The sequence below is a fragment of the Ascaphus truei genome, chromosome 2 (assembly GCF_040206685.1).
Source record: "Ascaphus truei isolate aAscTru1 chromosome 2, aAscTru1.hap1, whole genome shotgun sequence".
NCBI classification, from domain to species: domain Eukaryota; kingdom Metazoa; phylum Chordata; class Amphibia; order Anura; family Ascaphidae; genus Ascaphus; species Ascaphus truei.
Genome location: NC_134484.1, coordinates 412,215,337 through 412,238,911, shown reverse-complemented (window position 1 = coordinate 412,238,911; position 23,575 = coordinate 412,215,337). Strand labels below are relative to the sequence as shown.

The 23,575-nt window shown below is 45.0% G+C and overlaps 1 protein-coding gene across 1 annotated transcript in view; it reads left to right on the top strand.

Annotated features, from left to right (window-relative positions):
* Positions 1 to 8,869, top strand: part of CUBN (cubilin) — a 312,445-nt gene extending 303,576 nt beyond the window's left edge. Inside the window, exons 65-67 of the mRNA XM_075587495.1 lie at positions 1,448 to 1,613; positions 6,392 to 6,627; positions 8,309 to 8,869. Coding sequence (XP_075443610.1) covers positions 1,448 to 1,613; positions 6,392 to 6,627; positions 8,309 to 8,416 — 510 coding nt within the window. The 3' untranslated portion in view covers positions 8,417 to 8,869. The remainder of the gene's footprint in view (positions 1 to 1,447; positions 1,614 to 6,391; positions 6,628 to 8,308) is intronic.
* The last annotated feature ends 14,706 nt before the right edge of the window (positions 8,870 to 23,575 follow it).

Sequence of the window (23,575 nt, the reverse complement as noted above, 5' to 3'; positions counted from 1 at the left end):
TCTTGTTATAAAATGTGTAGCTCTTAGCTCCTCCTTCCCTCCTCCTATTGGTACTCGCCCTATAACATGCTGACATACACGTCCTTTAATACATTGCCCTAATTTTATATGCAGGTAAATCACGTTAAATAACAGGAAAAATAGACCTCTCTTTGTCTCTCTTAAAATCACATGAGTTCATTTTCACCTATTTATTTTCTGGTGTTATTTTTTTTTTCCTGCCATTTAAATTGAACATTGACAAAAAAATGTCTCTTGTCAATTGTCATATTTTGCCATCTCTGACAATTAAATGGTACATGCAGTATTTACTAGTTAGTTTCAGATGTATGGAACGAAGAGCTTCCCCGCCTTGAAACAGAGGGTTCATATCATATTAAATTGGGGCCATTGAATGTTATGCGCTCAAGCTCCTACAAGACTTTATACTGAGAAGAGCTCTGTCTCTGTTTATCCTTCTTGCTTTTGTGGCACTATGTAACCTTTTGTTGTCCATCCATTCTCCTCCAAATTTAATTTGTGCTTACCATTTGTTGAATAGACTTAGCAGAACCCAAATACTCCACCAGAAGAACTCTTATTTACCCCCACACCCATAGTTAATCGAGAGGGGGGATATATCTTCGTATATTCATTGTGTAACTTAATTATTAGCAAGACCCAGGTCAGTGTACAATTACACCTTCTCATTATATCCAAGATATATACCTTTTCTCTCATTGTATAACCCTTGTGCCAAGCTTCAACCAAAACATTGTAACGTAAACTTGGTTTAAGCAAAAAAACCTGGTCCCATATTAACTATAAATTGATCTAAATGGTTTCACAGAAGTGCATCTTCAAATTCACATAAAACTCACGCACATTTGATCCTTGGTGAAGAGTTACAAAGCTCTGGGTGCAGAACCGGGGAATGCTCAAATACTAAATGGCAGCAATACTATTAGTATTACATACTATAGATAGTACAGATGCAGTCGGTTGGTTTGTCGCATAGTGGGCCAGGAAACTGCAGGTGGCAGCTGCCTAACAACTGCCTGCTCGTGGAATCCCCACAACCAGGCTAATGGCCCATCGGGATTAACACAGCGGGGTCCCTGCTTCCTAATTGGACTCCTGCTGTGAATCCTACTGGGCTGCATTAGTCTTGAAGAGCTGCGCAGTGAGAGTAGACATAACTACTCACCCTCCCTGCGCACCCCTAAAGGGGCGATCGTGCTGCTTTTATTTTATTTTAATAACATATTATTGAAGCAGGGTGGGGGTCTCTGGAGCTGAACCACATTCATTTCAGCTCCGGGGGCCTCCTCCTTCCCGAGTTACAGGCCCCCGGTATGGGGTGCCGGTATCTCTGGCATGTTTACAATGCGCTAAATTGTGCTTGTGTTTGCCATTTGCCCTGCTTTGAGTGACTGTCCTTCCATTGTCATTTATGCATTTTAAAAAGGTGAGAAATGGCAGTGATTTTGACTCACCCGTGATCGGAAAATATTGTGGGACTAATCTGCCCAACCCCATCTTTCCAAAGAAAAATGTTTTGCGACTGTTTTTCAAGAGCGATATAATAATATCTCATCATGGATATGAAATCACTTGGACATCATCCCCAACCGGTAAGGCATATTTTACTTATTATTTCCCACAAAATGTTTGTAACAAAAGCAGCAGGTGCAATAAATGACATAAGCTGTATAGTAGTACAGTACTGATATAAACTAGGAAAACGCCATATTCTAGGCTGTGTTGTGGGATGAGCGAGTAGACCCTAATAGGACAAAGATTAATAACACGGAATAAAACGCCATCAGTTTGTGGATTTTGTCATTAAATTGTCCAAGTATTCGCAAACTTCAGTTAAAAACGGTAATGTCTGTCCAGTTTAATTCTCACACTACTGTGTGATATTATACAAGCCTATAAATAAGCCTAGTTTCAACTGGCAGTCGAGGCACCAGCAGTAGAGTTGTCCAGAAAGGCCTGCTACTGTCTGTCACAACGATCAAGCAATGTCTTGAAGTCAAACAAAAATGTAAATACGAAATACCCCCCCAACTCTCGCATTATTGCGACTTGAAAAAAATACGTTTAATATAACATCACAAACAGCAAAACACTTCCATGTAATAATTGTGTACATGTGGCAAAATAATAGATTTCATGTTTTGTATCAAGAATTTTTGTCAATGAGACGTTTATCAATTAAATAATAGGATATTTATAAGATGGGGGCTGCGCCGATTTGGTTGAAACTTCTGGCCGATCTAAGTTAAAATTGCAGAAAGGTACCCTTCAAATCTCATCAGGATCAGTCAACGTGTTTGGCTTGTGGAGAGAGAAAACAGGCAAAAAAAACATATCCCCAAAATGTCCACAAAGTCTAGTTGATCTCTATCGCTCATCCAAAAATGACACTACATAACTTTAAAACTAAGCTTTGAATGCTGCAGTCCATATGGCCATGATATATATATTGTATTTGAGCTACTGACATCAACAGAGACAACAACTATATTGATGTAAACACATACAAAAGATGTTGTAGGGTCCCATGCTGGTGAACGAAAGACACAAAACCAATTCCAGTATGGTCTTGTTTGGTGTTACTTAGACATGCCGTGATATCACTACAATATGTATTTGTGTTAAATACATATAAAGATCACATGCCTCACCACAAGTGTCATAGTGAATACCCAGATTTAAGATATAGCCATACGGTATTTTCTAAATTAAAATACAAGACGGAAACAAGCATAAGTAGTGTAGGAAATGCCCTAGAGACACAGGTCACAAGGTGAAAGCACAGGCCTGTGAAAGATCAAATGCAAACCATGAACATCTCAACGGCCAAAGGAAAATCATGTATTGCATTTGACCTTATACAGGCACATTTTGAATATGAGTGTAGACGGGATAGAGGGATATATTGCTTTTTCTGTTTGCAGTTTCCTAACTCATTTTTAAACTTTTCTATTTTCACCTTCCCCACTCTTCTCCCTTTATCTCCATTTTTTAATCTCACATTCCCTCCTCCTTTGTCTGTGCCCACACACCGCACTAATATCTCCATACTTCTATTCCTCCTAATTCTGCACCCCTCAGTAAAAAGCACTCCCAAATCCCCCTGTCACCTTCTTGCTCTCTAACTATTACTCCTTCTTGCTGCTAGTGATCTCTCCCCAATCTTGGACCTGGCCATATGCTGGACACACTTTGTCCACGCTTCCCTGCTAAACCTGTTAATCCATATAATTTAATACATATCCCTTGTCTCCCTTCCCTACTCCTATGCCCTCTGGAATGTCTCCTCTCTCACCAGCAGGGCTCTGGCTGTACACAACGTCTGCTGCTCTCACTCCCTTCATCTCTTCTCTCTAACAAAAACCTGGCACGCACAACATTACGTGGTTGTCTCAAATGGTGGTCTCTCTTTCACACTTGATGCCCCAATGGCCAGTGTTAAGGGGTAGGTCTCGTTTCCTCCCGCTGCCGATATCAACTCCACCCTATGCCACCATCTGTCTCATTCTCGTCATTTGAATTTTATTCTGTCCAACTTTCCTACCCTCTCTGCATGTGGCAGTCATCTACCTATTGCCTACCTCTACATCCTCTTGCTCCACCTTTCTCTCAGACTCTCCTGGCTTTCCTTCCTTCTCTCCTCTGCCTCTTGCATTCTTTTAATGAGGGGTTAACTGTCATATTGATCGCTTTCTCCTGGGCATCTCGCCTTCTCTCTCTAACCTCCTTTCTTAGCCTTTGCCAATGAACCAAATCCAGCACCCACAAGGATGGTCACTATTTAGACCTCGTCTTTACCAAAAACTGTTCCCTTTCTGATTTCTCTATCTTCTCCCCCTTCCATCAACTCGTACCATTCACCACCACTCATTCACCCTCCTCCTACCTGTTCTCCTCACTACCTTCGCTCCATTGACTTCTCTGCTCTGGCATCTACCCTGAACGCTAACCTCTCTTCTCTCTCTCTCCTTCCTCGGAGCATGACAATCTTGTCTTACAATCTTACAACGCTATACTCTCCTCCTCACTTGATCACACGCGTCCCTCTAACCCATGACCCTCGCTAAATTCACAAACACGCCTCCTTCACTCTAGCACTCTCTCCATTGACACTTATAGAGGAAATGTTGCTACATATGGAAATGTTTTCTACAGTATACATTTCTCCTCGCCTCTTTTAACTCTGCTCTCTCTAGTGCCAAACAACACTACTTTCCCTTATTAATCAACACTCCCAAACCCAATCCACCCTGTGTTTTGTCTGTATTTGATTCCCTCTTACAACCTTCTTCCCCCCACTTATCTTCCTTCCTTCACTTCTCCTCAAGCCTTTGCCGACCATTTTAAAGGCAAGGTGGATGCTATCCACAGTGAGATTCCTTCTCTCTCTCTGCTTCTACCTAAACCTCCTTCCACTCCTTTTCTCCTGTTTCAGAGTTGGAAGTTTCTAAGCTCATTGTCTCTTCTACACACCCTCTCGATTCTAACCCCTCACACCTGACCAAACTTTTTTCCTATCTTAGTCCCCACTGTCACCTATATCTTCAACTCCTCCCTGTCCTCGGGCACTTTCCCCTCATCCTTTTAAGCATGCAGTGGTCACACCTATTCTCAAACAACCCCCTTGACCTTACGTACCCTACTACTGCCCTTTATCTCTCCTGGCTTTTGCCTCAGTATTAGAACATCTCATGTTCTCCCGCATGACCAACTTTCTTAATTCCCATGCCCTCCCTTCACATGCTGTTTTCGTACCGCTCACACAACTGAGACCTCCCTAAAATAGCCAATGATCTCCATGATGCAAAATACCAATGTAATGCTTTCCTTCTTATCCTACTTGATCTCTCTGCTGCTTTTGATTAATGTTGATCACTTTCTTCTTCATATCCTACACTATAGCTAACTATAACCAAGCACTATCCTGGTTCTCATCATACCTCTCTTCGCTCATTTTCTGTCTCTGTTGGTAACATGTCTCCTGTTGGTGTACCTCAGGGCTCTGATTTGGGTTCTCTCCTTTTTTCTCTCTCTCTCACTATCACTTAGTGACCTAACTAACTCATTTGGCTTTAGGTATCCTCTCTATGCAGTTGATATGCTGATATATATCCACCCCTAGCGTCACTTCTGCAATCCAGTCCCAAGTTTCTAAGAGTGGGGGTGGATGGTGCTTCACTGCGCTTCACTGCCTCAAACGTAATATTTCTAAAACTGACCTCCTTATATTTCCTTCTAAACCCAGCCTAATATCCCCTTTTTTCATCTCAGTAAACAGTACTATCACCTATTCTATCGCGAAAGCACGTTGCCTTTGTGTGACATTTGAAATGTGCCGCTTCTTCCTCTGTAACATTGCCAATGTGCGCCCTTTCCTCTATCAATCTACTGCTAAAACTTAAATGAATGCCCTTACCCTCTGCCATCTGGATTATTGTAAAATACTGCTATCAGGCCTACCTGTTTCGCAACTTTCTCCTATGTGATCTATTCGACATTTTTCACTTAGAATGACTTCCCTTTCTCTCAGAACAATCCCTGCTCATCTCCACCTTAAATCCTTCTCCTGAATTCCCTTCAAGTTTCTATTCACCTACAATGTTTTCTTACTTACCTTCAAGACTCTCCACTTGTCTGCTCCTCCCTGCATATCAGCTTTGATCTCTTGCTACATCCCTGTCATGTCTTCAATGCTCCATTAATGGTCTCCTTTCAACCTCTACTGCTCTCTCTCACCGCCCCTTACCTGTTGAACTCCCACACACCCAGTATACGCCAAGCACTCTCTCTGCATCTTTAAGTCAAACCTAAAAAGCCACCTCTTAAATGAAGCATTTCAATAGCTTCGACATCTGGTACTTTTTCACACCCATTGTCGCTCCTTCCAACCATTGCGGCCAAACACTGCCATCTACTGCACTTATTCCCTCACCTGCAGTCTCTGTAAGACTCCCAACATACCACTTAGATTGTAAGCTCTCCGGGTCAGGGATATTCTTTCCTCTGGTCAGATTTTGTTTGCTGCTTTACTGTATTATAATTCATTTTATTGTCTCTTTTGTAAAGCGCTTAGTACACTGTGAGCGCTATATAAAGAAATGCATGCATACGTATGCATACATAAGGTCTACAAAAGGAGCTTGTTGTGCAGCCATTGCACTGACAGACCCTTATATTTATATTATTTCTCCCTTTGTGTGTGAACAAGATATGTTTTTCTTCTACAATATTGCAGCATAAGCATACATTGAGCTTGCCAATGCTTTAGAGCAGTGTAGATATACATTTGAAACCGGTTGGGTCCTGAAAGTATGTTCCAAAGTTAATAAGTAATCCAGTATAACCTATATCTGCTGTGTGTACTTTTCAGGGTGTGGGGGTACTCTGTATGGAGACCATGGCTCATTTACTAGCCCTGGCTATCCTGGAAGCTACAGCAACAACACACATTGCGAATGGACCATTGTTGCTCCTTTGGGAAAGCTGGTTCAATTAAACTTTGCTACAGTTAGCATCGATGATCCAGGAGACTGTGAAAAAAATTATCTCAAAATTTACAATGGGCCGAATGTCAGCTCTCCATCACTTAGACACTTTTGTGGAATGGTAGGTACTGTATTTTGTTTTAATAGCTGCCTGTGGAAAATTACAGGATGGTCCAGTCTCTGTGCATCTTCAGTGTTTTCCTCTATGTACCAGCGCCATCTAGTGGGTATGTCAAAAAGAACAATCTTAATTTCTGTTGCATGTACAGAATTCCCAAACAAAGCGGTCAGTGCTTCCAGTTTAAAGCAGCATTTCCTAAAAAAAAAAATATATACATATTTATTATGTTTAATTGCACCTTCAAGTGTTACATTTGGGCTATGTTACTTATCCCTAAAATATAATTAACACCTATACTGGTATAACTTCTTACCTATGTGATGTTCCTCAAAAAGAATCCCTATGCACTGTTAGGTAAATGCACGGTCCCACCAGAGTAGAACTGAACAATAATTTGGAGTATGAGTGTAAGTACCCAAAGTAATTTTAGGCACACATTTTGATACATCTAATTAGAATATGTCACTCCTCCAATGCCTCATAAAACCCCTCACTGCCACACAGGGCAGCTGGCCGCTTTCCCCGGGCCCAGAACTAGTCTCCACCGGGGGAGCCCGGGTTGTTGAGAGGGAAGCAGATGTCTACTCCTACCTTTCTCTCACTTTACCTTGCCCCCAATCTCTCCCTATCCCTACTCTCTCTCACTCTCTCCGTCTCTCTCTTACTCTCCCTCCTCTCTTTCTACTATTCTCACTTTCTATCTTCTCTCTATCACTATCTTCTTCTCTCTTGCTTCCTCTCCACGTTCTCTCTCTCCCTCTGCCCGCTCTCCACCCTCCCAGCCTCCCCCACACTCTCCTTCCTCCTCACTCTCCCTCTGCCTCTCCCCATCTCTTTCACTCTCCCTCTCACTCACTTTCTATTCCCCCTGGGCCCTACCTTTAGAGAGGGAGTACATGGTCTCTCCAGGCCCTACTCGGCACCTGAGGGCGGCCCACCCAGGCAGCCGAAAGCAGGAGTTGGGCCTGACTTTGTGCGTGGTCTAACTCCTGGGTTCGGCCTGCTACGGCGGGCCTTTCTTTCACTGCCGGGCTTGGAACAAATGACCCTGCGCTCCCCCACTGTCGGCAGCCCTGCTGCCACAAGAGGAGCAAAACGTCTTCATACAGTGAAGCAATGTCAATATTAAGTAAGTTGCACCTGTTTTTGGAGCCATGCTCCAGTTTCACCACTTGCTACATACAGTATGTTCCTATGGCACAAGGCAACAATGGTGCAGTAATGGGGGAAAAGAATGCAACATATAATAACACAGCAAATTCCTTTTGATAGCAATGCCTTTATCATGAATAATAAGATAATAACTAGCAGTTTCATGCGTATATGTGCATTCTAATATGCACAATATTTGGCTGCCATAAAACATTTCACACTGTTTGATGGGAAATCTGAAATGTTTAATGCAAGTCAACATTAAGGACTAGCCACGGGGCCTAACCCAGCAAATTTCCAATGGGCTTTTAAAAATAAACCCTAAAAATTCCAGGGAATGAAGAAAAGGCATCAGTAATAAATGTAATGCGAGAATTGTTTCATTTTTTTCACGTATGAGGAGCCTGATGCTTTCCTAAAATAATCGTGAATAAATCAAAATAAGTTTAATTGTACTAATATTTTAACCACATAACAGGCTGAATTATAAAAATCAATAATATGTATGTTTTCTTTTTTTTTTTACTAGGACACAAACATTGCTCCACTGAATTGCAGTTCTCATCAGGTCTTTATTACATTCCATGCCGAATATGTAACATTACCTTCAGGTTTCAGATTAACATGGACCAGCTGAAACAAGAAGAAGAAGAATGCCTCTTCGTTAGAACTCAAGAGACTTTTGTTCAGCAATGGCCAACTCCAGTCCTCAAGGGCCAACAACAGGTCAGGTTTCCAGGATACCCCTGCTTCAGCACAGTTGGCTCAATCAGTGGCTCAGACGGAGCCACCTGTGCTGAAGCAGGGATATCCTGAAAACCTGACCTGTTGTTGGCCCTTGAGGACTGGAGTTGGCCACTCCTCCTTTGGTTAGAAAACATTTTGTCATTTTGATTGTAAAAAGCACCTACACATGTAATGTGAATGATTGCAATTGGAAGGTTATCACACCATACTTAAAACAGACACCATCGGTGCACTTTTCACCAATGATCATAACACAAATAATCTGTTTCTCACTAAATATTTTACTTATCCTCAATCTCAGAGCCATTGTATACTGGATCAATAAACTTTTTAGGGAAAAAGGCACCTGTCTCCAGTTTTTAATGAATACAAGAAAACTGTGCAATGCATTGAAGGTGCATCTTCTTTGCCGTCTGTAAATCAAGGTAGAAAAGTATCTCTTCTTTTACCTGCTAAATGCAACAAACAACTTACGTGTGTAACTTGGTTCCTTACAAAGATTAAACGACGACTTTTAACCCTTTCGTTCCAGGGGAGCCTGCCATGCGAAAGGGTTAAAGGAACCATTTTATATATTTCTATTCATGAAATATATATTTATTTGGGGTTTGCTGAATTCCTGAATATCTGCTACTTATGTCGACGTGTTTGACTTACAGTAATGATGGCATCATATTTACTTTACAAACAAACAAAAATAACGAATCACTTGAAGATTTGAGGACTGACAAAACAGACGTTAAATACAGATTGAAAAATGCTCTGAACAGGTGTTTAACATGGAAATATTTAAAAACATATTTACATCTAGTTATACTGGTCCAGTTTTTTTTTGAAGGTATTAAAAAAACATTACTTAATATTTATACCACAACTATAAATTAGCATATGGGAACAGATGTATGTAAATATACACAAGTGCTGTATAATGCTGTAAGAAATGCAAACTGTTCTAGCTAATTCAGTTATGGGGAGAACAAAAATGACCAAAACCCTCCACGGTACAGAAATGATGCAGAACACGTATGGGCAAATTTACATGTCTGAGAAGGGTCCACAAACCTGTCCCACCCTGCAATCGCACAACAGGCATAAACGTGTAGTGATCTAAATTAAGGTGGATAAAAAGCAAAAAGTGACACACGGTGAGTGATCATTTGCATATCATTACCCAGAACTCGTTGCGGAAATGGCAGCACGGTATGCTGTGCGATTTTTATATTTATCATTTATAAAAATGTTTTACCAGGAAGTTATACATTGAGAGTTACCTCTCCTTTTCAAGTATGTCCTGATGCCTTTAGATAAGTGGCCAAGATATTAGCCCTGCTATTGCCCATCTGTGCTGTGGCATTGATACTTTCTGGGAAGCTGAGACTACAGTTAAAGCAGCAGCGGGGGGGGGGACAGGTTTGTGGAATGTCTCAGACATGTGAACGTGTTCTGTATCGTTGCAAAAGTTGCAAAGAAACAGGTGTCGAACAGCAGACCCTCAAACATTTGGCACATTAAAATAGGTACACTTTATTTGCTATGCGAATGTAGTATAGAGGAGCTTCCAAGCACGTGACATCCTCTAAGGCAGCGCTGCGCAAACTTTTTCAGCTGCGGCCCCCTTCCTGGGTTACCGCAGCATTCGCGCTCCCCCTCCCCCGAAGGCACGGCTTCAAATGACGCTGCGGGTCACGTCACGTGACCCACCGCGTCACTTGACGTGCGTTGCCATGGCGACACGTGACGTCACAACGTGCTCCCATGGCGACGCGTAGCCAAAGACCGAAGACCGGGCTGCCAGTAGGTAAGTGAGGTTACAGAGGCCTCACGCCTCCCCCGGCATTAAATTAAATGCCTGTGGGAAGAGCGCGGGGCCTCTGTAACAGTCCGCGCCCCCCAGTTTGTGCACCGCTGCTCTAAGGAGCTGGGGGCACGGCAAAGCATGCAATTTACTACTGTATGTTCAAAAGATCATGCTATCAAATGATTGTTAATTCTGGATTTGTTTGTACCCAATTACATACACAATAGAAGTTGTCTGATCAGACCAGTCACCAATCTCCCAGCTGCTTTAGGCTGCGGTCCCAGTAAAGTCTGTGACACGCGCGCCCGGCGGGGAGGGAGGGGGCGGCGCGTGCACAGCGCTAACCGCGATCTGCGTTCTGACAGGGAGAGAGGGAGCTTGTGACGGGAGGGGGCGTGGTCAGGGATTTGCGGGGCGGGGCCATTACGTCACGCTGCTAGTTCGCCCTCATTGGGTGAACCGCCGGTGGGGACGTGGCCACGCCTCCGTCGCAGGGTTTGAACTCAATTTCATTGAGTTGAAAAAAAACCTGCAGCACGGCACGGCTGCACCTTCAGCGGGAAGGTGCGTACTGGGCCCTCCCCCATTGAGGTGCTTACACGCACAGCGCACGCCGAGCCATGCGCTGTGGCAGTGACTGGGACCGCAGCCTTAGTTAGCTGAAGGTTCTGAGATTCAACTACTGGCAGAAATAGGTGCAAATACTGTAGGTTACAGCTGGGTTTAATAAGTCAGATTTCTCTGAGTGGCTATATTATAATAGCCTCCTAGCATAGTTTTGAGCAATATAAAAAGTGAGCAGGGAGAACTGTTGCTTTAAGTAGACAAAATATAAGGCATTGGAGACTATTTATCAAGCTTAAATATTGCCAATGCAAAATAGTCCTAAAAACAGCATTTTGTTCCATCCCCTAAAAATCATCTATGCACAAATGGCACAGTTTGACGTCTCATTTGCATGAAATTTTCACTGCAATTACAGACGGAAAGTGACAGTCAGAAATCTCGCTACATGGGGAGACGAAACACACCTGAGATATCTGGAAAATATGCAAATTAAATGTATGAAAAATGTCTTCAAATTACTTATTTTCATATAGGTTAATCTATTTGGATGCATATGGTTTAACTGACTGTCACGATGACACCAACTTTTATAAACACATTTATATTTCTGGGTACTTGATTGAACAGAACAAGTTGCAAAATAAATTGTGATTTATTTCCTTAATAGACAAACACACAACATCTGCAGAATACACTGAAAACAACACTCACTGGGATAAGGGAACGAAAGAAATTGTCCTTGGAACAAAAGAAATTGTCCTTTGCTTGCAAGCACCAGAAATGCAACCTTGGTTTTAAAAGTCCTGTGGTTATGTTGTTATTAACCCCTTCACTCCTGGACTGGTTGCTGCTGGGCTGGAACAAAGTCTTCCATCTTTACATCATGGATTAAAATTCAGGAATCACACTGGAGATACCTGGGGAGCCACAGTTATAGACTGCCCAAAGCTATCTTTAACATGTGGATCCAATCCCCTCGTGGGAAAAAAAAAACCACGAATAGCCAAGTTACCCACAGTTCATAAGACCGGTCAAAAGGGCTGTACGGTGGACAGGGCGCATGGGTCAGGTTGACGCCCATGCCACTTAGCATACCTGGGCTACACCCATAACTTGGTGCCGCGCCGTCTGATTTTTGACCAATAAATGTCAATAGACTGGCATCTGTGATACCTCAAAATGCCGGCCGAGTATAATTTATGGGTATCTGGGTCTTTTCATAACTGACACCCTTTTAGACAGGGAGACTCTAAATCTGTGAGACCCCTTTTGAGGCTCCGTCATAAAAATACCTACAGCTCATTGAGGCTCCGTCATAAAAATACATACAGCTCATTGAAATGCCGGTTTCTATACTGCCATCATGTGTCGGTTAGAGGGTATGGCGAGCAATGCATTTTGTCTTTTAACATGGCAGCCAGGGAATGGCTTGTAAATGGGGGACAAAAACATCTGGGACAGGGCAACCACAGTAATGCATAGCAAATCAGGTATTAACCCCTTCCTCCCCGTCACACCTCCCCCATTCAAGACGCAGGGACTGCCCTGACCACCTGTCCGGTGGCTGGGCTGACCTGCCAGCTCTTGAAGTTAGTAAGTCCTGAGGGCTGTCCTGGCGGGAAAGGCTATCAGCATTACCATGCTCACTTCCCTTCTTGTGCTGGATGGTGAAGTTCCACTCCTGTAAGGCAAGACTCCAGCGCAAAAGTTTAGCATTTTCCCCCGACACCCTCTGTAACCAACTCAAAGGATTGTGGTCAGTTATTACCATAAAATGTCTGCCATACAAATAAGGCTGTAACTTCTTTAGAGCCCACACTATGGCCAGACACTCCTTCCCAATGGTGGCATATGCCACCTCTCTGGGCAGCAGCTTGCGGCTCAGATATACAACTGGGTGTTCACTGCCCTCCTCCCCCACTTGGCTGAGTACAGCCCCAATGCCATAGTCCGAGGCATCAGTCTGCACCAGGAATTTTTTTGCATAGTCTGGAGCAGCAAGTATAGGAGCGCTGGCTAGTGCAGTCTTTAATGGCTGAAACGAGACCTCACAGGCAGGAGACCAGACTACCAGCACAGACTGTCGCTTCTGGGTCAAGTCAGTCAGGGGTTTGGCAATGGCGCTATACTGAGGGACAAACTTTCTGTAGTAGCCTGCGGTGCTTAGGAAAGGTGACAAAAAGAAAAGAGGTGGGGCGCTCCCTATTTGTATAGGCTTGTGATGTTGCCTGTGTGGTAGTGTGTAACCAAAGAAAGGGTAGTGTATACTTGCCCTTGTTGTTTTCTGCAGCTGGACCAGTAGAGAAGATAAAGCCCGGAATCTTCTTGTAGTTGCAGTGGAGGTGGAGGGTTGGTCAGCGCACGGGTGCTTAGGAAAGCCATGACTTGCTTCTTGGTTTTGGGAACGGGCCACTGCACTATAGCTTCCACCTTAGCTGGTTCTGGCTTAAGATGCCCGCCACCCACCTTGTGCCCTAGGTACAGTACTTCGGCCATCCCTACTAAGCACTTGGTGGGTTTCAACGTGAGTCCCGCTTCCCTAATTCTGGCTAGCACCGCAGCTACATGCACTAAGTGTGAGTCCCACGAATTACTAAAGACAGCAATGTCGTCCAGGAATGCCCTTGCAAACCCTTGCATACCCTCCAGCAAGCGATTGACCAGGCGTTGAAAGGTAGCCGGTGCATTTTTCATCCCGAATGGCATCGCTAGAAATTCATAGAGGCCACTTGGGGTAATAAATGCAGACTTCTCTCTAGCCTCCCGGGTCAAAGGGATCTGCCAGTACCCTTTACTGAGATCCATAGTCATCAGATACCTTGCCCCGCGAGTTCATCTAACAACTCATCCATGGCATGGGCATGGGCATGGGGTAGGCATCTGACACCGTGCCCGCATTGAGCTGCCGGTAGTCCACACAGAACCGGGTGGTTCCGTCCATCTTAGGCACCAGGACTACCGGACAAGCCCAAGGGCTCTGGGACGGTACAATTACCCCTAGGGCCAGCATCTCTTCTACCTCCCTCTCTATACTGCCCTTCACCTCTGCTGACACTCTATAAGCATGCTTATGCAGAGGTCTCAGATCCCCTGTCAGCACTGGGTGATCTGCAATGTGTGTCTTCCCTGGCTTGTCTGAGAACAGAGCCCCATACTTCTCTAGCATAGCCCTGGCTTCTGCTCTCTGCCTGACACTCAGCTGAGCCCCTATCTCCACCTGCTCTATGGTACCCCCCTGCCTAGTCTCCCCCAGGAGATCAGGAAGAGCATTGCTCGCCGGATCCCCCATTGGTGGGCTGCAAATGGCCAGCACCGACGCCACACTCGGTGCTATGTACTCCTTCAGCATGTTGATGTGATAAGTCTTATATCTCCCTGTCTCAGCATCTACCTGTACAACATAGTTGCACTCGTTCATCTTTTGCAGTACCGGATACGGTCCTGACCAGGCAGCCATTAATATGTTCTCCCGAATGGGCTTGAGAACAAGTACCTGCTGTCCTGGTATGAACACTCTGCTACGGGCATTCTGATCATACCAAGTCTTCTGCTTGGTCTGAGCAGCCCTAAGGTTGTCCTATGCCAACCCCATGAGCATCTCTAACCGGTCTCTGAGATCTATCACATACTGAAGCACAGAAGCATCAGTAGTGGTAGTCTCCCCTTCCCATCCCTCATGGAATAGGTCCAGAGGTCCCCGTACCCTGCGACCATATAGTAGCTCAAAGGGAGAGAAGCCTGCAGATTCTTGCGGTACCTCTCGGTATGCAAACAGCAAGTGCTGCAGGTGAATCTCCCAGTCTTTTCCCTCTGCCTCTATAAATGTTCGCAGCATCAGCTTCAGGGTCCCATTGAACCTCTCACATAGTCCGTTGGTTTGGGGGTGGTAAGGGGTCGTGCGCTGGTGCTTCACCCCGCACGCATCCCAGAGACACTGGAGCAATTCACTCATGAACTGCGACCCCTGATCGGTTAGGATCTCACTAGGGAAACCTACCCTAGAAAAAATGGCTAACAGAGCTTTAGCTAATGCCCTAGCATCAATACTGGCAAGCGCTACCGCCTCAGGGTACCGGGTGGCAAAATCCACCACCGTGAGAATGTAGCGCTTTCCTGACCAGCTGGGAACCATGAGGGGTCCCACGAGGTCCATAGCTACCCGCTGAAAGGGTTCCCCTATTACCGGTAACGGGTTCAAGGGTGCCTTCACACGGTCACCCGCCTTACCTACTCGCTGGCAGGCGTCACAGGATCGGCAGAACTCTGCCGCTTCACTGGATGCCCCCGGCCAGTAGTAACGCTGCAACAGCCGGGCTCGCGTCCTAGCGACCCCCTGATGCCCCGCTAGTGGAACGGAGTGGGCTACCCGCAACAACTGCTGCCTATACTCCCGGGGTACCACTAGCTGTCTCTTCCCCGTCCATTCCTCATCTAACCCAGTGGTCCCTTGGGCTTAGACTCGGACGCCCGCAGTCTCATGCCCTCCAAGCTGGGATCAGATCGCACCGCATCCCTAAACTGGGCACCTAACTCTGGCCACCCCCCAGTCACATCTGAGTCGGGGACAGGGAACAAGTACAGGGAACAGTAAGTCAGTGTCAGAAAGCGACTGAGTCTGGCTTACCTGTCTGGTCTCTGTAGACACTACTGGAACTGTAGGTCCCAAATGCAGGGGGACAGGGGCTGGTTCTGCTGCGATCCTTGCTGACTGGCTCCTGGTGTTCGCTGCAACATTCGCCAGCTCAGTGGTAAAAACACAGGTAACGTGTCCTAGGTCGTTACCCAGCAAGACCTCGGCATCTAACCCAGGCAAAACCCCCACCTCCCTCATGCCACGTCCGGCACCCCAGCCCAAAAAGACCCGGGCAACCTGGAGTGACCATGGCCCCCCGTCTGGCATGGTCACTTGCATCCCGGTGCTCGGCAGCCGCTACCTCGTCCGTAACCCCTGGCGCCAAGCCACCCACGACTGGGGGATCACTAGCACTCTCCTCATGTCCTTGCAGCCCCGGAGCTGGAGGGACCTCCTGCACTCTGGGCTGAATAGCGTCTGCCAACACAGCAGCTACGGGAAGTTGCCCCTCTGGTAGGACCCTGCGGTCCTCATGATGCTCCAAATCCTCCTCCATTTGTGCCTTCGACTGCCCATCTTTCGGTAAGCCATACCCCGCACATTTCTCCACGGCTTTCTCTCTGGTCCACGACCTGAACCTTCCTGAGCGATCGCTCATGGTGCCTTCGGGGTATGGGTGAAGGGAACAGTGAAGTCTCTCGTGCTCTTTAGAAGTGTGTGTCAGTTGCTACTTGTCTGAGTAGCTCGCAAGCTACAAGGTCCTCACTATATTACAGAGCCCGCAGGAAACTGCAATATAGGTTCAATCAGTATCCCACCAGCTGCCACCAGTTTTTTAAAAGCCTGTCACGATGACACCAACTTTTATCAACACATTTATATTTTTGGGTACTTGATTGAACAGAACAAGTTGCAAAATAAATTGTGATTTATTTCCTTAATAGACAAACACACGACATCTGCAGAATACACTGAAAACAACACTCACTGGGATAAGGGAACGAAAGAAATTGTCCTTGGAATGAAAGAAATTGTCCTTTGCTTGCAAGCGCCAGAAATGCAACCTTGGTTTTAAAAGTCCTGTGGTTATGTTGTTATTAATCCCTTTACTCCTGGACTGGTTGCTGCTGGGCTGGAACTAAGTCTTGCATCTTTACATCATGGATTAAAATTCAGGAATCACACTGGGGATACCTGGGAAGCCACCGTTCTAGACTGCCCCAAGCTATCTTTAACATGTGGATCCAATCCCCTCGTGGGAACAAAAAAAACCCACGAATAGCCAAGTTACCCAGGGGTTGACGCCCATGCCACTTAGCATACCTGGGCTACACCCATAACTACACCCATAACTTGGTGCCGCTCCGTCTGATTTTTGACCAATAAATGTCAATAGACTGGCATCTGAGATTCCTCAGAATGCCGGCCGTGTATAACTTATGGGTATCTGGGTCTTTTCATAACTGACACCCTTTTAGACAGGGAGACTCTAAATCTGTGAGACCCCTTTTGAGGCTCCGTCATAAAAATACCTACAGCTCATTGAAATGCCGGTTTCTATACTGCTATCTTGTGTCGGTTAGAGGGTATGGCGAGCAATGCATTTTGTCTTTTAACATGGCAGCCAGGGAATGTCTTGTAAATGGGGGACATAAACGTCTGGGACAGGGCAACCACAGTAATGCATAGCAAATCAGGTATTAACCCCTTCCTGCCCGTCACACTGACCCGGTACAGTACTAGTCTCTCTCACTCTCTCCCGGCAGCAAGATTTCTGCCTGTGACTTTTCTGGTGATCTGTAATCTCGCACCTTAATAATTATCTCATGAATAAATAATATTAAGATTTAGCATCAGTTGTAAAATAAATCACATTGCACGGATCTACATAACCGGAACCAAACTGCATCAAAAGCAGCCGTTTCGCACGGTTTGGACATACGATAAGGGCGTATAAAATATGGCGAGGTTCGAATTCGTGCAAAAAAAAAGGAAGCTGTTTTCTCCTGTTAATGCACTTATTGGAGTTTAATAAATAGGCCACAATATGTCTAGGATTGGCACAAAGATGTCACTGCAAACAGTTTCTTATGGAGAACACTGTTAAATACTGAATGCATTTTTCTAGATGTACTTTATAGCTTTTAGTGAACAATGACCACTATTTCCAAATTGCTACAGGATATTCCGCTGCCGAGCTGGATAAATAAGGCACTTGCACAGCCTTACTGGCTGTAGAATAAATAAAAGTTAGTTTAGTTTAATGCCGATCCTAACCACAATATAGCATTCTAACCAGCACTATCGGAGTCCTCATAATCTGGGGAAAAATGGTTGCCAGCAAAATAATGTAGAGGAAGGAGGTTATAGAGCTGGCCTCTGGGTAAATAGACATTTTGTTCCAAGTGTCTTATTGTTTTGGAAGGACACTTTCACTTCTCCAACTACCTGGTACTGTAGGCTCCAAATTCTGTGTGGAAGCTAAATAGCTTTAGGCAGCGCTTATAGTGCCAGCGACGCGACCGATGACGTCCTCCGTCGCCATTTCGATAGTTGTAATGTAAGTTTAGGCGACATCGCTGGCTACAAGGCCAGTGACGTCATAAAAGGGGAGGGCAGAGAGACGGAAAAGTGCACTGATTGGCCACAAGGAGAGACCGTCGCCGGAAAAAATCAAATAACAGTGACTACCAGATTTTTGATAGCGCTGTTGCTTGGTCACGCCGTTGCGTGCACTATAAGCGCTGATGACAGCGACAATGCATTTGTTTTGACGTGATGTCGCCAGCACTATAAGCGCAGCCTTAGAAATAAGCTCAATCGTTACAAAGGTGTATGTAGTATATACTGTGTACTGTACGTTAGTTATGTAGTTTTCCCCAACATTAACAGAAATTGAACGGGAGATTTAAAGTCAAGACAGTAGGAATCTCAAAACACACAGTGATGGGTTCATATTGACAAAGGAAGCTGTAGGTTAATTTGGCATCAGATAAAATAAATATACTCAAATATTAGGCCTTAGTGTCTAATAGGCAATTTAATTCTTTTTTTTTTCAGCATCAGTTAAAGCAGCAGTCCAAGCTGCCATTTTTAAAAAATGTTATTGTTATTTTTTTTCTTTAATATGTGCATACAATCCACACAATGATAAGTAATTAGCTCATTTGCCAATCGATCCGTTCTCCTCTGATCGATCGGCGAAGATTCGCCTCGGGGGTTCACTAAATGGCCGTCAGTGCAGCAGAAGACCAAAGATGCAAAGTTCCGTGAGGAAGACCATGTGACCAGGCAGTCACTAGATACAATTGGTGCACTGCTAGAGAGGGCAGGGCTCAAAAAGGGGTGTGCCAGTGTCTGTTTCAGAAGAGGAAGGGGATGTGACTTTGTAAATAGTTGTTGTAGAAACAAAAAAATGCTTGTTACATAATACATTAAAAATGTTATTTAGTTTTTTTTAATGGTACAAATATTTAGTTGGCTTTTGTTTTCGTTTACAATCCAGCAATGATGTTGTAGGACTGACATTACTACCTCTCTATCTTCTAATAATCACTCTTTTCTTTGCGACTTTACCAGTAGAGCATCCAAGTAAGGGTATATTTCTATGTCCATCTTTCTTAATTCCACAATCAACAATGGCAACACCTTCGTGAATGTTCTGGGCGATGTTGCTAGGTCAAATGGAAGAGAGGTGTATTGGTAATGTCCCTGATTTACTGAGAATCTGAGGAACCTCTGAGGTTTCTTTGCAGACCGCAATGTGCAAGTAGGCGTCTTTGAGCTCTACTGATAACATCCAATTGTAAGGTTTTATTTTCTGAATAATGGTGTTTAGTGAGATCATTTTGAACTTTCTTACTTGCAAGTAGGTATTCAGTTCTCTTAAAGTTACCAAAAAAAATCTGGAATAAACTCCTGTTTTCCTCTGTTCTTGAGGCACCCTTCTTATAACCTTTTCTTGCAACTAGACTTTCAGAATGATATTCATTCCCTTCATCTCTTTTGTCCGAGAACATCTTGATGTTAAGAACACATCTTTCCTTGGAATTTTCTTGAACTCCAGGTGGTATCCATAGGAAAGGTTCTGAAGTACCCACCTGTCTTCTATTGATTGTGCCCACGCAGCCCTGCATCGATTAATATTCCTCCAACTGGAGGCCGCTGGACTTGTTGACCTTCATGCAAACTTCCCTCTGGCGAATGCAGCTCTCCCTCTGGAGCCACGAAAAAGATTATTTTGTCCGTCTGTCCAAGACGTTTGTCTCAAAAATGGTCTTCCCATATGGCAGTGGTGCGCAAACTGGGGGGCGCGCCCCCTTGGGGGGCGCAAGATTATGTAGGGGGGGCGCAGGCTGCGTGCGGGGAAACCTGGGGGCGGGCGGCCAGAAGCTCCGTGCAGAGGCTGCTTCCAGTTCTCTGCTGTGTCTTGCAGAGGGGGCGGGGCCTTGTAGAGGGGGCGGGGCCTTCCCTGCACACAGACAATCCCTTCTCCTCCTCCTGTCTTTTACCCGCCCGTTTTCAGCAGCACATGGGGGGACCGGAGCAGGTTTAGTTACTCCCTCCACCCACTGTGTGTGTGTGTGTGTGTGTGTGTGTGTGTGTGTGTGTGTGTGTGTGTGTGTGTGTGTGTGTGTGTGTGTGTGTGTGTGTGTGTGTGTGTGTGTGTGTGTGTGTGTGTGTGTGTGTAGAAATGTGTGTGTATATGTGTATGTGTGTGTATGTGTTTTGTATGTATATGTATGTGTGTGTGTATATATATGTGTGTGTGTGTGTATATCTATATATGTGTATGTGTGTGTGTGTGTGTATATATAAAGTGTGTGTGTGTGTGTGTGTGTGTGTGTGTGTGTGTGTGTGTGTGTGTGTGTGTATATCTATATATATGTGTGTGTGTGTGTGTGTTTGTGTGTATATATATATGGATTGTTGTGTGTGTGGGTGTGTGTGTGTGTGTGTTTGTGTGTATATATGTGTGGATGTGTGTGTGTGTGTGTGTGTGCGCGCTGTGCCTGTTGGTTGTCTGTGGGTGTGGGTGTTGGGATTGAGTGTTGTGTGTGTTGGTGGTGATTATGTGAGTGTTGGTTGTGACTGTGTGTGTGTAGTGATTGAGTGTGTGCTGTGTTGGTTGTGATTTGAGTGTGTGTTGTGTGTGTGTGTGTTGGTTGTGGGTGTTGTGATTGAATGCAGCGTTGCACAAACTGAGGGAGGGACGCCCCAGGCGCAAGATTATTTAGGCGGGGCGCGTGCAGAAAAAAAACCTGGTTGTGCAGGCGAAAAAGATGTGCGCGCGCGGGCGGCCAAATAGAATAGTGCAGGTGGGGCCACGTGATTCGGAGGTACGGGGGAGGAGCACGCCTCAGCGCTGTGATGTCAAACGCCCCTCCCTCCGGTGTCTACCTACAATAGCGCTGTGGTCCTGCTCTCCTCCGCTGGCAACCTGCTTCGCTGCGATCCTTTGCGAGTGAAAGGGTAGGCTGCCACTATATCAATCATACTATGAATGTACAGAAATAATAAAAAAAAGTGTAAACACTCCCCGCTCGTGCTTGCAAAATTATGCAGGACACCCTGTGCTCATGCTTGGAGAGTTGGTGATGTCACCGCTCTCAGCGGCAGCGTGGACGCAGCCTAATTTTGCAAGAGCGAGCTGTTGAAGTATGTAAGTATTTAGGCTGCGCTTATAGTGCCGGCGACGCAACGTCGCCCGAAAACAAATGCATTGTCGCCGCCGCCTCGTGCGCTTATAGTAAGCGTGCCGTGGCAACGTGATTTTTTGAAGCCGGCAATATTTGATTTTTAAGGGGCTGTCGCCTCATGTGACAGCCCCATAACCAATCAATGGCCTGGTCGCCCACGCCGCCGCCGCAAAGCGAAATACAACTTTCGCTAGCGGCGACGGGTGACGTCGCGGGCACTATACGCGCGGCCTTAGACATATTTGTATTTACATTGTATACCGTTTAATAAAGGGTTTTTTTTCATGGGATTTTGATTACATCAGGCAGGGGGGGCCCGAGAAATTTCATGGATAAAAAGGGGGGCTCGGCATAAAAAGTTTGCTCACCCCTGCCATATGGTATGACCTTGCTTCTCTATATTGTGTTCTTTCTGATTGATGAGGAGGGGGAAAAAATCTCCTTGTTCTTTCTTTAGGCAAAAACACACTTACCTCCTGATGCTTTGGAAATAATTGAATCCAACTTTTCTCCAAAAAGAAATTATCCCTCAAAAAGTTAAATTACACAAACTATTCTTAGATGCTGAATCCGCTATCCACCGTCTAAGCCACAAAGCTCTTCTTGCGGTTACAGAATATGCCATTTATCTGGCTGCTAATTTCACCGCATCCAGTGAAGCTTCACTAATGTAGTCGGCTGCAAACTTGATCTCCGATAAAGATTTTAGAATTGAAGCTCGCTTGACTCCTGTCTCTAATGCTTTCTCAATATTAGAGATCCATATACGCATAGCTCTTGATACCGATGTGGTTGATATTGCAGGTTTGCACACTGTTCCTGTAGCAAGATATGATCTCCACAGAACGTTACCCATCTTTCTATCCATCACATCCCTTAGTGATGCTGCATCATCAACTGGTACGGTGGTCTTCCTTGTAACTCTAGATAATCCTGCATCAATTTTTGGAGTTACTTCCCAGATTTTCGCATCCTTTTGTCCAAAAGGATAAATTTTGTTGAACTTCTTGGGAATCATCAGTTTTCTATCAGCTGAGTCCATTCTGCTTGTACTGTATCCTTAATCACCTGATGGATCGGAAAACACCTCATCTTTCTTTGGGTTCCTCCAAATAATTTATCTGCTCTCTGACTTATCTTCTACATCCTCTAACTTCAATGTTTCCCTCATTGCATTTATTAGAGGTTCCACCATTTCTTGATTGAATTCTGATTCTTCTATCTGAATCGCTTGCTCTGAGGAATCACAGTATTCTGCTTCAGAGAAATGCTGATATTGTACCTCTGATTCATCAGATTAGGACTCCCTTATTTTATCCAAACTGGTTTGAGATCTTGATATCTTTTGTGTTGGTTTAATTGCTTGTTGTATTGCTGACTCAATACTTTGAGTTACTGTATCTTTCATCCAGGACGGAAAAGTATTTATTGAAGCGCACAAAAATGAAAAGAAAGAAGAGGCAGGAGGCATTGTGCCTGAACTTCAGATGAAACCCAAAAAGCAAGACGAGAAAAGCAACCCCATCTGAAAGACGGGGTTTCCATTTGGTATTCAGGAAGGGCTGGCTTGGGGGTCCAGGCGGCTAGTATGTGTTGTCTGTGTGTATATATACATATACATATATATATTACACATATATATACCACACACACACCACATACACATACACACCCCACATACAGACACCACATACACACACACACACACCCCATATACAGACACCACATACAGACTTAACACACACACCCCCCCACAAACACACCACCCACGCACACACCACCCACGCACATTCTGCTCTCTTGCATGCCTGCTCTCAGGCCCACTCGCTTGCTCCCTCTTACCCTCTCTCTCTTGCTCCCTCTTACCCTCTCTCGCTTCCTCCCTCTTACCCTCTCTCGCTTCCTCCCTCTTACCCTCTCTCTCTTGCTCCCTCTTACCCTCTCTCTTGCTCCCTCTTACCCTCTCTCTCTTGCTCCCTCTTACCCTCTCTCTTGCATGCCCTCTCTCTTGCGTGCCTGCTCTCAGGCCCTCTCGCTTGCTCCCTCTTACCCTCTCTCGCTTGCTCCCTCTTACCCTCTCTCTTGCATGCCCTCTCTCTTGCATGCCTGCTCTCAGGCCCTCTCTCTCTCTCCCCTTTCTCTCTTGTGTTCTATATATCTATATTTTTATATGTATATACATCTATATGCATATATATTTATATATATATATATGTGTATATACACACAACCCACCACATATACTTTCCCCCTTGCCCCCCAAGCCAGCCCTGCCTGAATGTCTAATGAAGACCCTGCTGCCTTCCAGGGGGGGGGGGGGGGGGGTGGGTGTGTTGCTTTCTCATCTTATTACCTCAACCTCAAATTAAACTGAAAATAAATGATCCTTGTGTAACGGGTATTCCCCCCCAA